Genomic DNA, 15,057 nt, shown 5'->3' on the forward strand with positions numbered 1-15,057 from the left:
TTATGAGTGTTTTCGTAGTGCACTCAAGTTTATTGCGACATGTTTGTGTTAGTTACATAATATACTACCGATAGGAAATTTGTAACTACCCTCAAAAAATACTTATTTAGTTTTCTTGCAAAATGTACTCTTGTTTTTAAATTTTTTGACGGCAGTTACAATAGTTTGCTTTTTTAGTACTTATTTTAGTAATTATTAATATATAATTCAAAAGAAACAAAAATTACATTATTTCTCTGAATGCTAAACAGGAAAAAAATACGGACAAAGCTACCACAACATTGATGTCCTATCACTAAAACATTTAATATTTAATATACTTTTATTTTTAATTAATTTCATTCGAAAATATTTCTAGAGAAAAGGATATGCATCTAAATACCTGATAACAATGTTTTCTTCAGCTAAACACTATGATTTTTTTTTATTTGGCCGGCTATAAAACTTTCTAGTCTACAGATGAAAAATAAAGACAATTTCTGTTAAAGATTTCCACTAAATTATTACTTAATTAATGACTATAATCCATCGACTTTTTACTATATTCTCTGTGGTAACGAAATAAATATAGCGATTAAAGGCAACAGTAATACAGGGTGTTTGAAAATCAGTGGAAATCCAGATTGTGCCAGGTTTATACAGCAGTACAGACAGACAATCTACCACAAATCCACATACAAACATTTATAATTATATTAAGAAAAAAATATAGCATTATATATCATAGTATGCCGACTAATTCTAAAACCTTGTGCTGAGCCCAAACACATCGACATTTTATTAAGAAAAAACTTTTTTTTTATATAGAAAAAACTGTACTGTTATTATTTCCCACTAATCCAATATAATTGACTTTGCGACTACTATCCTAGACAGTGCTAAACTATTTACTTACATTTACAAATATTTTTTTTAATTAAATTTGGTTCTTAAAAAAAATACAAGGTTTTACAAACGCATTTTTTTGTTACAAAAAAAACCATGCGGTAGTCGTAAAAAACATGCACACACCAAGCATTTAAAATGAAACTCGTTCATTATATTTTCTAAATTACACCATTTTTTCTTTATTTTCATGTACAATTCTTATGTGACAAGATTTTTTTTTCAAACAATTTATCCTGTTGCACGTTGACAATTTTTTTTCCATATTTTCGTGCGACTTGAACTTCACAGTAACATATCTACTATCAACATATCAAATACAAATACACAAATTAATATTGCCTAAATAATAATCACTATAAATCGGGAAAAATCAGTACCATTCTCAAAATTCAACAGATATTTAATAAAAAAAATGTAATTAATTTAAAAAAAAAATCCTAATATCATAAAAATTTAATTACTAGTCTTGAACATAAAAAATATTTTCATATATGAAATTGTCAAAAATCATTTTTTTTGTGTAATTTTTCGAAAAAAAAAATTGCTAATTTATATTTCAAATTAATAATTTGCATATATATTCGAGAATGGCACTGTATCGACACAAAACTAAATTCTAACAATACACAAAGTAATGGGAATAATGCTTAAATAATAAAGCCACTAATAACAAGAAAAAAAAAACTCTGACCACCTCTTTAGGATGGACGATAGAGTTCAAAATTAAAAAATAAAATGCGTACGCATCCACACGGAGTCTATTTTTATCTCCGCTTCAAAACAAAAGAGGAAATAATACTTTTTTAAGAAAAAAAATAACCAAAAAGAATTAAAAAAAAATGGAATTGTCATATTTGTGTTAACATGAAAACTTGTTACTGTGTACTACGTTATAATAAAAACTATCTGTTAATGTCTTTATAGGAGTGATCTATATCACTAAATAGAAAAAAAAACGTAACATAAGGAATAATAAAGTTGCCATTGACAAAAAATTATTACCCCCTTTTTAAGAGATTTTTTTTTCGTTAGTGGTAACTAAAATATTCTACGTGGATACACCATAGACTACATACTAATTAACTAAAGCCGCTTTTTACAACAAATTTACTTCAAAAAATTTAAATATAGATATTGTCTTTGATAAGAAATATCTTAAAAATTGGAAAATAAGATAGCACGCTATATATAAAAAAACTAAGTTTCCAAATGAAGAAACTTTTTAAACATAAAAAAATAATTTAAAAATTCCATAAATTTTTCCTTACAATCAATAAGTAAAAGAAAGATTTTTTCACTATTTCGTGTAATTTTAAAAGCATGCTGAGCTAAAGAATCCAAAAAAATAAGTAATAAAATGATTAATCCGGCTGTATTTAACTACTGCATAGTCTATGGTGTGAAACTTATTGGTTAGTGGTGTTTGCAATGGCAACACCGAGCCGCAGTCGTGTGGCTGTGTGTGTGTGTGTTCGTCTGTTGCCGCCATCTTGATATGTGTGTGTGTGTTTGCGCCGCCGCGTCGCCAGTTAGCTAGAAAAGCAAATACGTTCAATATGTGAGTCTCGCCATGTCTATATGCGACGTAATACGAAGAAAAGTGACGGTAGGTGTTCAAAAAATCATTTTAATTGCCAAATATTATCTTGTCATACAAATAACCATAAAATTGCACATAAATACTCTTTAAAGATGAAAATTCATTGGATTAAGATTGGAAACTAATCTTTGTTGCAATTATTAGGAAATGAGGGTACTTCATAAAGTTATTTATCAAGTAGTTACTACATTTTCTTCGATTAGGCCGCGTTAAATGTAATTATAATGTAAGTTAAAAACAAAATTATATTTATAGATAAGAAAAAAAAAGAAAATAGAAGTTTAAAGGCATTCAAATTAAAACAGTAAGAGTATAGACACAAAAAAACTCAAAATTAAGCGGAAAAAGTCGCAGAATCGTATTTTTTTTGTACATGTGTATTTAGTACTGGAAATCCTCCAAATATTTACACTAATTATTTGTCTTTTTGATATGTAAATTTCTATATGAAGCAAAAACTCCTTTAGGTTTAGGTTAAAATTGACTTAATTTATTGACTAACATCTCACTGACACATTTCTCTTGCAAGCCTCAAAAAAGCATTACGACGTCGCCTCACAAAATATATAGCGGCAGTTAAATATATATATCTACAATGTCAATCTGATCACAAAGATATGTGTCATTCTGTGTACCGCCGCCATCTTGTGCACGACAAAATGGCGTCACAACGCACTTATTCTAAATTCGCTTTTTAAAATATAATCTGTAACATATTGATTAAACGATTGTACTTATTATAATCGGCCCAAAATAACTTTTTTTTTGTTTATATTTACATTTAAAAGTTTTTTTTACATATGAAGGCTACATTTAGAATCTTTGGCTATCATTTGGCGTAGACAATACAAAAGGTAAAACGGAAAAATTTGAGACAGGTGTAAGAAATGCTCTTGTTGATGAATAATTTAAAAACCGCATAAAAATAAATTAATAAATAGTAATATATGTATACATTCTATATAAGAATAAACTATGTTTTTTTTATATTCAAATAATAGCGAAATAATTACGTATATATTATATATAAATTCATCTTTATTTTCGCTCAGTACAAAAACAAAAAAAAATTTAAGCAACAATTTTTTAAGAAAAATTTGCCAAAAAAAAATTTTACTATACAAATTTGTATAAAAATTTGATTTTTCAAAAAATTGTCTATGATTGATATGAAATAATATTAATGGCTTAAGAAAGCAAAAATAAAGATGAAAATGTTATCTATGGTCCCTACAATAAAACTGTTTGAAATAGAGTAAATATTCATTTAACAATCGGTCAAATATTTATAAAGCTTTCAATAATAAATCAGTCCAAAAATTTCGCGTAAATATATCATATATAAAAACAGAAATTTCGAAAACGGATAAACATTTTTTATCAAGGGATTGTCTTTAGAAATAGAGTAAGTTGATAAATAAATTTTATTATATTAAAAATATGTTCTTAAAAGAAATAAAATATAACAAGTCAGCTTTGGAAATATCCAAAATAACGTGGAATTATAATTTCAATATTAAAACATTTATATAAAATTTTAAACCAAAAAAAACTTGTAAATAAAATGTTCAATTCATAGATCATCCGAAAATAAATCCATAAACAATTGACAGTAAAAATAGTTTTTTTTTGCTAAAATAAGCATTACTTATTTATTTATTTTTCAAATAATAATTAAGGGCAAGTTAGGCCGGTACCTGACTACTATATATAAATAATACAAACAAACATACAAACATGCAAACACTTCTAACATATACCAAAAAGTCTGTACTCATTTTGTGCTGGAAAATATTTTTAAATACTACTAAGTAAGGGACGATCGATGTAACCATTAAAAACATCGATGTTTTGTTATCATATTAAAAATTAATAAAACTATATTTTAAAATCGAATCCACAATTTTCAAATCGATATTATCTAAAATATCGATAACCATCGATACATCCCTAAATTACAATATGACAACACTGAATTAAAGGGAAACATGAAGCTGGTAACATTTCTGACGTCACCAGTGTCAAAGTGACGCGACAAACATTTTGGTCCGATCTCTAAACAAACACGATTTTATGTCTTTTTTTTCAATCACTTTGCCTTTTTACTCTGAAATGTTCAAAGTTTATTTTTACACGTATTTAAACTAATTGCTGTAACTTTTCTTACTAGTATTCATCGTCGAGGCCGTTTTTCTGCGCTTGTCTGTTCTGTTCCTGGTTCTTGTTCTGCTGCTGACCCTTCTGGCTGATTTGTCGTGACGATGAGAAGCACAACTTCATCACGAACGGGAATTTCGCACCTGGAATTAAACAACAATATTTATTTAGTACTAGTATGACTTCGTCAACACGGAATTTTAAAAAGTAGCCTGCTACATGCCCGCGTTCATCAGCTACCTTCCTTTCAAAGTCCTGATAAAATTATTCCACCAAAAGCCTTGCGGACAAACATACAGACAGACAAAAAATTAAAAACAAATGTTATTTCTTTAGCACCTTCATAAATACATTGTATGTACATTTTTTTTTAATATCTTTAGTTCTAAATATACATAGTGTAGGTAGTACACGACAGACGTCCGCTCTCGTCCGGCTCGAATAGTAATGAGTACTGACAGATGATTGACTCCCCGCCATTGTTCAGACAGTGTTGCCAACATTGTCAGAAACAAACAATAATTATAAAAATGTTACCGGGATGCTGTATGGTGGCGTGGTTGCATGCCATGATGGCCATCACTGACTGAGAGATTGTCGTGAACTCCATCAGACCGGACGATGATCTGGAACGAACATATTTTAAATAAGAAATTATATTACACTGCATTTGACACTCATTCTTGTGTCATTTTCATCAAACTGTCACTCTAGGACGTTATATCGCCTCTCTTACCGTGGGTTTCCGACATTAAAATCTCTGTATAAAACATAATCATCAGGATTTTGATTTCAGAAACGCACGGTTAGCGAGGATTTAGAATTTTCTGAATGAAGTTGCTGACCTCTCGCTCTTGAGCGGGAACTTGGAGATGGTGTGCGGAGGCGCCACGTCGTAGTCCGCGAACACCTGCAGCAGCTGCTCCTCCGACACGTCCGGGGGCGTGTTGAAGAAGTGCAGCACCTGACACAACACATACATACATATACACTGTTAGGAAGAAAATCCGACACTGTGCCGGTGTAATGGCGCAACACTAGCCTTATTAAAATGTCGACGTTTATATCCCCTCACTCATCATTCTGACACTTGACTTTGTAATGAAAGCACGTCATTCGCGTCAAATGATTCTAACTAATAATTAAAAATTAAGCTTTATTCAACTGAGTTAAGGTTTAATTTTATTTTGCACGTTTTTGTGTCAAGAGTAAATTTAAAACTGACCTTGGACGGAGGCTGTATTCTATTCTTGTGTATGGAGGCGGGAGTCAGGAAGCGGTTGTTCTTGTTCCCGACGTAATCCTTGAAGGACGGGCTCTTGTCCGGCAGAGGATATGGATTCATCACCTCAGACAGGTATGCTTGCTTTGAGAACCTGGAATTGTATAAAAAATATATCAAAACATTGAAATAACACGATTTAGATAATTCAGAATTGATTTACAAAGAAAAAAAGGCATTATTGTTAAATTTTTGTCCATTTGTCTGTGAGTTTATGTAAGCTAATTTCAGAAAGGGCTTAACTAATTTGTATGCAATTTTCACTAATTTAATGTTATCACTTTATCTTAAAATTTAGTGTTTGTTTCATTAAAATCTGTGTATAACTTTGAAAATTTCGTCAATTGATATCAACTTGTAGATTTTAATCAACCGTCTAAAATAAAGTTGAGCTTAACCTAAATATAGTCACCGTAATACGTTATTAGTTACTATTACTAATAGTAACTAACAGTCCTTTAAAGATGGCAGTTACTAAAGGTTACTATAAGTGTATGAACTCACGCGAGAGTGAGCGTGTACTCTCCAACGGTGACATTGTTCAAGTTCTGAACGCAGCGCTCCACAGACACGCCGTCTCCCATCTGCACCATCGCTGTGCCCTCCTTGGTCTTCAGGAACTTGATCTGCAAGTCGACAAACAAGAAAATATTACCCATTAAAAACTAAAGATTCAACAAGGAGTAGCAATCTTACTCATATTATAAATGGGAAAATTTTGATGGATGTTTGTCAGAAGGTATATCCAGAACGGCTGCATAGATCTTGATGAAATTTGGCATATAGTAGAACATAATCTGGAAGAACAGATAGGCTACCAAGTTTTCTTAGCAGTAGTAGTAGTAGACGGAGTCTGTCGACAGCTAGTAATAAAATATTTTAAGTAATAAATAGTCTAGAACAATATTTGTCTGTCCGTAAATACGCTTTTGTTCCGATCAATCTCCGGAATGGACGACCTGATTTTGTCTCTTTTACTGTAAAGTAACTGATGTACGCGTGAATATTATAAGCTAGGTTTTTTTACTTACTCTGACAACATTTCCATAGAGGCAGCACAGATTGAAGAGCCTGTCTGCGTTGGCGGTCTGCGGGTCAAGGCCGTACACCATCATGACCGCGCCTTGCTGCGGCGGTCCGCCCTGTAACTGAAAACACCATAATATACATAAGATATATATTAACATAGGAAATAATAGTCGGAATCATCATAAACCTGCCCTTCTCCTTAAGGAAGGTCTGCACAGTGTGTACTCCTCCATACATCCTTTTGCTCCTAAATTTCTCGATCACTGGCGCTAGTTTCAAACTTCCTCTAATACCATCAAAAGTTAATCAATTTCATCAGAATGCAAACTTCATTAGGTTCAAGTAAGGTTTTTCGTTTTACGTCTACTAATTTTTTACTACTAACTTACGAAGGTGGGTACATAAATATTTTAGAAATTACAAACTTTAGTGGAAATTTTGAAAATTACTTTTTACTAACAATTTTGATTTGATGAAAGATATTTAACAATTCGAAGAATCAATAGACAAATATTTGGCTGCTATTTTTACAATTGTACCTGATTCTGGGGCGGCATGGGGGGATGGTGCATTGGTGGCGGAGGCACGAAGCCCTCTCCGCCGTAGCCCTCAGGTCCGTAGCCTCGTCCGTCACGCTGAAAATTACATAAAAATATAATTATTGTAAAATGTATATGACTCTTGTAGACGTCCGTTCTCGGCGGCAACTGGGAAAATACTGAATACTGATTAAATAGACTCAATGTGGCCAAAACACCATGCATTCCTACCCATATCTAGGTAGGTGGAGAACTCAAAAACATAGCTCATTTAATTTTAAGTTAAAGGGAAAGTTAGTGATTGTTAAATAGGGCCATACGGATAAATATAACATAGTATAATTAGTAATATAATAGTTACCGGGTGATGAGGCGGCGGTGGGCCGTGCCTATCCTTCATGACGCCGGGAGGCGGTGGGCCTCCGCTCCCGAACTCCATGTCTGCAAGCAAACATAATCCTGATTATAAATATAAACATGCAAAGATCCTAATTATCTATTTTATTTATCTTAATATATGACGAAAGCAAGAAAGCAAGGCATTGCATAAGTTAAATTATTGTTAAGTTACATTTAAATCATAGTCCAATATGAAGAAAAACTTCATAAAAGGTAACTTGTTACCGCGAGGTGATAAGTCTACTTTGACAAGTTACAGTATTATGAAATCTATTTTAGAACTAGCCATAAATCATTGAAGACAAAAATCGTGGTATAATCTAGGCGAAAAATTGCAACAAAATTTATCCGACTCACGAGTACTTTGGTATATGCAATTTAAAGCCACAATATGTCTGCAACAGAGTATTGTCAACAATTCGCTATTGTATGGGATACGTTGACAATGCTATTGTCGTCACAAATTGCTGATTACAAAGTTGACGGCCGAATTTGACAAAAGAAATTTCTGTCAAATAGAGTAGAAAAATGAAGAAAATTTTTAGAAAACATATATTCTAACCACGATATTTCTACAATAGTGGAAAAAGAAAATTTCCACGTGGCTATATTGAACTTCTGACCTTCAATCTGACTGTCCAGTTCAATCATACATAAATCCGACTGTCCAGATTTTTTTAATTAACAAATAGAATCAGATTTTAATTAACTAATATTCTTGTACCATTCCAAGTAAGCTCTAAGCTTGTGCTAGGATATGGTTTACGATAATAGTCGAATAGTTGAACCCTCGACCACATGATCGGAAATCCGTACCCTTATCCAATTAGGCTATTGACGTTCCTGTTGAAATTGAACTTCTTTAAAGAGGTCTTTAATGTAAAAAAAAAGCTAAAGAGTTAACCTTTTGTGTCAGATTTTATAGAAGTCTTTGACGTTTTTGTTTCATTAGACAAATTTATCTCATTGAAATTAAAGAGGTAAATGCTACATGCATTATAATTGTTAAAAATTTGAATTCCTTTGAAATGAGAGATCTCATTACAAAGGGAACTGTACGGGGTACATACGAATTTTGGTCAGACACAGAATCATCAAAATCACGACTCAGTTGATTGAATTGCAAAATAAGTTTCCAAACAAGATCTGTGCTAAATGCATCGTAACTCATAAACGTATTTGGAATGCTTTTATCCGAGAACTTCCGATGCCGAAACAGCTTAAGAAAAACATATTATTTTTGTCAAGGATCATGTAAGGCAGTGGTTCCCAAACTTATTTTGTCTACTGCCCACTTTGAGAACAAATATTTTTTTTAGCGCCCCCATATTTTCACACGTTTAAAAACCACTATAACTTCAAATTAAATTAATTAATTATTGTGAATATATGTATATTAACGGAGAATTCTAAACGAAACTTTTACTATAACCCGCAACTTGAGACCTGCAGCGCCCACAAGGGGGCGTTATCGCCCACTTTGGCAAAGACTGGTGTAAGGGATGACAATATGACTCTTCGTAAACAAATCAACGTGAATCTTTTAATCTATGTCACACATATTATGGCTGTACTGAAAAATAGACGACACGCGTCGACGATTCAACCTTGTGTGCATTTTTAGACGTTATTAGTTAGAAACATTTGGCGCGAATGACGCGCTTTCGTTACAAAGTCAAGTGTCAGAATGATTAGTGAGGGGACATGAACGTTGACATTTAAATAAGACTAGTGTTGCGATACACCGGCACAGTGTCGGATTTTCTTCCAAGCAGTACGTAAGCGCGTGCTATGCGATTCTCACGACGCAACCATACGATAGCTTCGTAGATTCACATTGCCTTGTGTATGAAATGTCTTAGCGCATTTACACTGACGATTTTTTACGCCACAAACAGGACAACTGCAGCGTTTATAAAACGCCACGCTTTTTAATCGCGCATTCGAACGATCGAACTAAGAAAACAACACTGATGTTCATCGCCATTGCGAATGATGTTAAATCTTACCAATGTTGTCTACAGTCGATTGTAACATTTTTTTTAATATGTTAAATAGAAGAATTGGTTAATAATAATCTATGCATACTAACACGTAACAATACATAATATAATATGTCACTCAATACAAACACGTGCGTACATCAAGTTGTCTGTGAGTTTTCATTGTTAAAATACATTTACAAAAATGTTTTACTACCTCGTGACTTATCAAACATTATGAGATAGTAATATGTTTTTGTATGGTTGTTTCGTTAGTGAAAACTCACAACAATACCGAAGTCATGCAGATACAGGGTGTTTTAGAAATGAAAGTCGTGTATTTTGTTGTATAATTTATTGTAATGTTAATATAAATTAAGAAAATACATTGTTTATTAAAGAAATAAATATGTTTGCTTACATTATCAGTGAAAAAAACTAGTAATATTTTTTTTTATTTTTCATGAAAATATTTATAATACTGAAATACTGTATATAAATTAAGTTAAAAATCAATAATTAAAAAGGTGATGTGTGATAAATAGAAATTACAGGATGTCCGGAAATATCGATTGTAAAAAAAAACATATAATTTTCAGACATTCTGTATAAAAACTTCGCTGAGTGTAAATTCAACGTAATATTTTAAAGACGAAGTAAAATAATTGCCAAATTGTTAAAACAATTTAAAATCATAAAACGTAAAGTCACTTGACCGACTTTAATTTTCATCAGATTGACAAATATTTGTTTCGGCAAATTTGAATTATGAATACAAAACTTTTCACCATTGCTTTAACGAAAACCTCACTTTAGTTAAAAGAACAAAATTCACGTAATATAAATAAAATATGACGCTTTGTCGTAGTGTCGTAGTGGATTTGTAATCTACATATCCAGGTTCGATCCTCGCCATAAACTAATGGAGTTTTTAATTTTCGAATTTCATAGGTAGATAGGAAAGGATAGGACGGACAGATCGACGCAGCGTGGGCAGGCCTCCCGCAAGATGGACCGATGACCTGGTCAAGGTTGCGGGAGCGTCCTGGATGCGGGTGGTACAAGATCGGTCATCGTGGCGATCTTTGGGGGAGGCCTATGCCCAGCAGTGGGCGTCTCATGGCTGAGTAGTAGATAGATTGCTCTACTACGAACTGTGTCATTCTAGCACGTATGTGAAATCAGAATTATTCAATATATAAAAAAAATCTTGTATTTTGTAGTATTTGATGCCTTACAATGTCTTGTGGAATGTTGTATTGTTCGTTCAGAATAGTCGAAGGCATAGAATTTATTGCCTCGTGCTGAAATAAAATAAAATGTTAGTACATCTAAAACTGTATTTAAGGAGAGGATAAATTAAAACTTTTCATAAGCAAACATTAAGGAATTTTATTAAAATTTGAAACAATAACCAGAAATCAGGAATATAGAAAAATAATAAAAACAAAGTGTCTTTCAAATTAGAATCAACAAAATACTGTATTCTCTTTTGATTTAGTATGAACTTGATATATTGAGAGGCCAAAGGTTTGTACGGACCATAAAAGTTGAGGGTTTCCAAGTTGAAGAAGAAATATATATAAGCTCTAAGTTCATTAAAACTTTGAAAGGGGTCTAAAAGAAAAGTTTAGGAATATCTGTAACAATTTAATTTATCCTCACCTTTTCTAATGTTATAACAAATTCACACAAAGCTACTAAATACAAGCACAAATCGACTGAAAGGACGAAGTTATTTAGCCTCGAATAGAGTTAAATTTCATTAGAAATGTGACTCTTTTCGTATAAATTGATTAGTTAAAGCTAAACTCAATAAAACACACACTAATGCTGGTTACAAACCGTTCTGAGTTTGTTCACATGAATGTTGACTGCATGAATCTTCACTGACAGACCTGGCCGAGGACTGAGCTGGACCGCATGGAGCATCTGCAGAGTCGTCCGATGAATCGGTAATACAAAACTTAAAACAGCAATTTCTTTATTCTTGTATATTTATGTTGTACATCTTTTTTTTAGTAGTTAGAAGCTCAGCTGATGCTGCTTCCAGCTTATCACTGAAAGCCGCGCTGGTTATCAGCCTCTTAATTTTTGTTCATTTATGTAGCACAATATCCATGTTTCTTTTATTTGTTATGGCGCATATTTATGTTATTATTTCGATTTTTTCTGTCTACACTTATATTCGAGTGTATTTTGTTTCTTCCTTTTTGATTCCCATGTTTCATTTTTTTGTCTGTGTATTTATTTGTAAAGTAAATAATGTTAGTATACTTATAAAAATGATTTTTATAAGTTTTTTTTTGGTATTTAAAGTTTAAATTAAGTGTAGTCTCTTTGTTGTATTCTTCCTTAATTAAAGGCGCCTACGAAGTCAATAAAAACACACAAACATACATTTGTAAAAAAGATGCGACGGAACACTCTGTATGTATATTTTAAACGTAAATTTAATTACAGTAACTCATAGTGACGCAATGCACGAGACTAATTGTTTAAAAGCATTCGTGGCCTCTGACGATAACAGTAAAAGCTATTTCTACTTTATAACGATGAAATATGAAAGTGAGGTTATTGAAAATGTGCAACGCACACAGTTGACGGATTTATTTTTCATTTAAAGGACAACAGAGCAGGATTTCGACAGCTTTATTGAAAAATGAATAAACACAATACAAAGTTGCAGCAATATAAAAGCAGATATTAGACAAATGAATCTGATATTTTACTAAAAAAGTACAATGAAAGTATTAAACATAGTGTCATCTCCTTCTAACCTTTTAAAACAACAGATTAGAATAGTAGAAACAGAGATAAAAGGTATAAAGAGATAAAGGTATAAAGAGGACAGAAAACAAAAATGTTGAATTACAAATTACGTCTCTTTTGCACACACAAAAACTATCATACTTATTTCCTTAGTATTATTATAAATTGAAATAAAAAAAGCTATTAAATCTGTATACTTCATGTTTCTAGTGACTTTACAACGAATGAAAACAAACTATCACAGTTGGAAAGCGGATCGTAACTTTGAATGTCCGCTGCTACATGGACTCGTGTTAAGCCAGTATTAACTTTTTTATGGAAGCTGCCATGTTTCGTGTTCTTTTTATTAACATACTAGCTGTCGCCCGCGACTCTGTACGCGCGGAACAAAAATAAATCTTAATTAGTAGCCTATTAATTCTTCCAAACTATGTTCTATATGTATGACATTTCATCGAGATCCTTTCAGACGTTTTGGAGATACCTTCAAACAAACATCCATCCATCTAAACATTCGCATTTATAATATTAGTAAGATAAGATCTGTACGCGTTGGAAACTATTAAGATTTGAACGAATTGCGTCAATTTTAAAACGAAAAAACGTCAATTAGCGTCAGTTTAAAATAAAGCTTTAAAAGAAAACAAGTAATTTGAGAAAAAAATCCATAACTGAAATCCAATTTTTACCGTTTAATTCATAACCATTGTATTTTGAACGCACGACTAAAATCCAAAGCGATTCGCTTCGAAAATAAAAAATATAAAAATCGATGATAAAATTTTAAAGTTACCGAGTGACAGGTGCGAGCAAAACTCGACACAAACATTTTAATCCACTATATTCAAAGGTTTTGCCTTTTATTATTTTATTTTTGTTGCAACATGAAATTTACTGGGTGCTGTTGTTAGTCCAAAAGGCAATAAAGGCAACATTTATCCATTAAGTTCGCGAATCATAACTTTAAATGTGTTGTGCTGCAAATAGTTTTCATACTTCTTTTTCAAATAGTATCCTGGCAACATTATAAAGTTATTGTACTATACTGGCAACTTTCCCGACACTTAAAAATATCCTTAGAAATAGAGTGTATATTCATAATAAACTGTAATTAAAAAGATTCATCTAGAGCAGATATCTCATACTAAACTTACACAACAAGACACTAACGTCTCATAACATTCATTCACTAAAATAAGCAGGAAGAAAACTCATCTGAAATGTGATCTTAGGTATAAACTTCTTAAGTTTCTTGTTTTATAATTTCGTTTGAGTTTAATACATTACATCGAGTCTATTACAATCACATAAAACGCGTACATAATCTACGAAAAGTCAAACTTAAGATATAAAAAAAAATTAAACAGCCTAACGTATTCAATATGACATCACCTGTGGGTAAGTCATGAATATTATACATCTTGCAACACTCTTGTTACCCGCGCACGTCATTTTATTGACATTTCATGCATTTTGTATGAAGTGTTTCACTCATACGCAGTTGAAAAAGATTTTTTTAAATGGAAAAAATGCGGAAGTGTCATGCAGTAAAAATGACCTTACAGTCAAGAAACAATGGTTTTAATAAAAAGAAACTATTAGACTTGGGCAAAAAGAGATATTTATTTAACCATTATCAAGATAAGACCCCTACTTAAAAATACTATAAAAATGGGCTCAGTTATTGTGTACTTGTATGTTTATGGTTTACAATTCTATTCTAAATGATTCGAATAATAAAAAAACAGGAATAATATTGGCCGCAATAACCCATTGTTGCGTTTATGTAACGAATATAACATGATTAACAACTTGGACATAGACGTATTTAGTGATAGCTTGGGATCTTTTAAAAATAAACAAAAATGCGTCTAACGTAATTTGTGCATGCCTGTAAACATACATATGTAAAATGTTTGTGTGATTTTTGGTTTTCAACTATTTTATATGTATGATGTTGGCTTGTCTTAATAAATAAAATAAAAAAAAACAAAAACACATCTACATGTTGGTAAATCTTTTAACTTTTTTACACCTTCACTTTCACACGAAACTCGGTAAGTTTGTCGAAAGGACGAAAATATGTATTATGCATGTAATATTCACTTGAGGCTTTCCTGAAATAATGAGGTCTTAGGAATTTAATATACGCATAATGGTGAACATAGAAAAACTAAAAAAAAAAACTAAAGTAAAAAGAAAAGAAAAAATACGTTTCTATAGATGCCTTTTGGCTGCAGAAACACACTAACGCTGTACAGAAAGAATAAACGCAAAACTAAGAAAAAGTGTTTTCGGATTTAGAAAATAATTAAATCATTTGCTTTATTTTATACTTATTCACCTTTTAAGCATCAATTAAGCTAAATAAAAATGTCTATTCCACCACAGATTTTTCAGCACGCTTAA

At 31.7% G+C, this 15,057-nt stretch overlaps 1 protein-coding gene across 5 annotated transcripts in view; it reads right to left on the minus strand.

The window, feature by feature from the left end:
• Positions 1–2,179: 2,179 nt before the first annotated feature.
• The window catches only part of sm (heterogeneous nuclear ribonucleoprotein L), a 228,295-nt gene continuing 215,417 nt past the window's right edge, over positions 2,180–15,057 (minus strand). For 4 of the 5 annotated variants that reach the window (XM_013323089.1, XM_013323088.1, XM_013323087.1 and 1 more), the window contains 9 exons: positions 7,857–7,936; positions 7,496–7,591; positions 6,959–7,075; positions 6,432–6,553; positions 5,871–6,021; positions 5,491–5,609; positions 5,183–5,271; positions 4,656–4,788; positions 2,180–2,421 (listed from right to left, as the gene is read on the minus strand). In XM_013323089.1, the coding sequence (XP_013178543.1) occupies positions 2,418–2,421; positions 4,656–4,788; positions 5,183–5,271; positions 5,491–5,609; positions 5,871–6,021; positions 6,432–6,553; positions 6,959–7,075; positions 7,496–7,591; positions 7,857–7,936 (911 nt within the window). In that variant the 3' untranslated portion in view covers positions 2,180–2,417. Of the gene's footprint in view, positions 2,422–4,655; positions 4,789–5,182; positions 5,272–5,490; positions 5,610–5,870; positions 6,022–6,431; positions 6,554–6,958; positions 7,076–7,495; positions 7,592–7,856; positions 7,937–11,721; positions 11,809–15,057 lie in introns of all 5 variants that reach the window. The other variant, XM_013323085.1, reaches the window with a different exon arrangement.

Source organism: Papilio xuthus, unplaced genomic scaffold, assembly GCF_000836235.2.
Source record: "Papilio xuthus unplaced genomic scaffold, Pxut_1.1 DF825783.1, whole genome shotgun sequence".
In the NCBI taxonomy this organism is placed as follows: domain Eukaryota; kingdom Metazoa; phylum Arthropoda; class Insecta; order Lepidoptera; family Papilionidae; genus Papilio; species Papilio xuthus.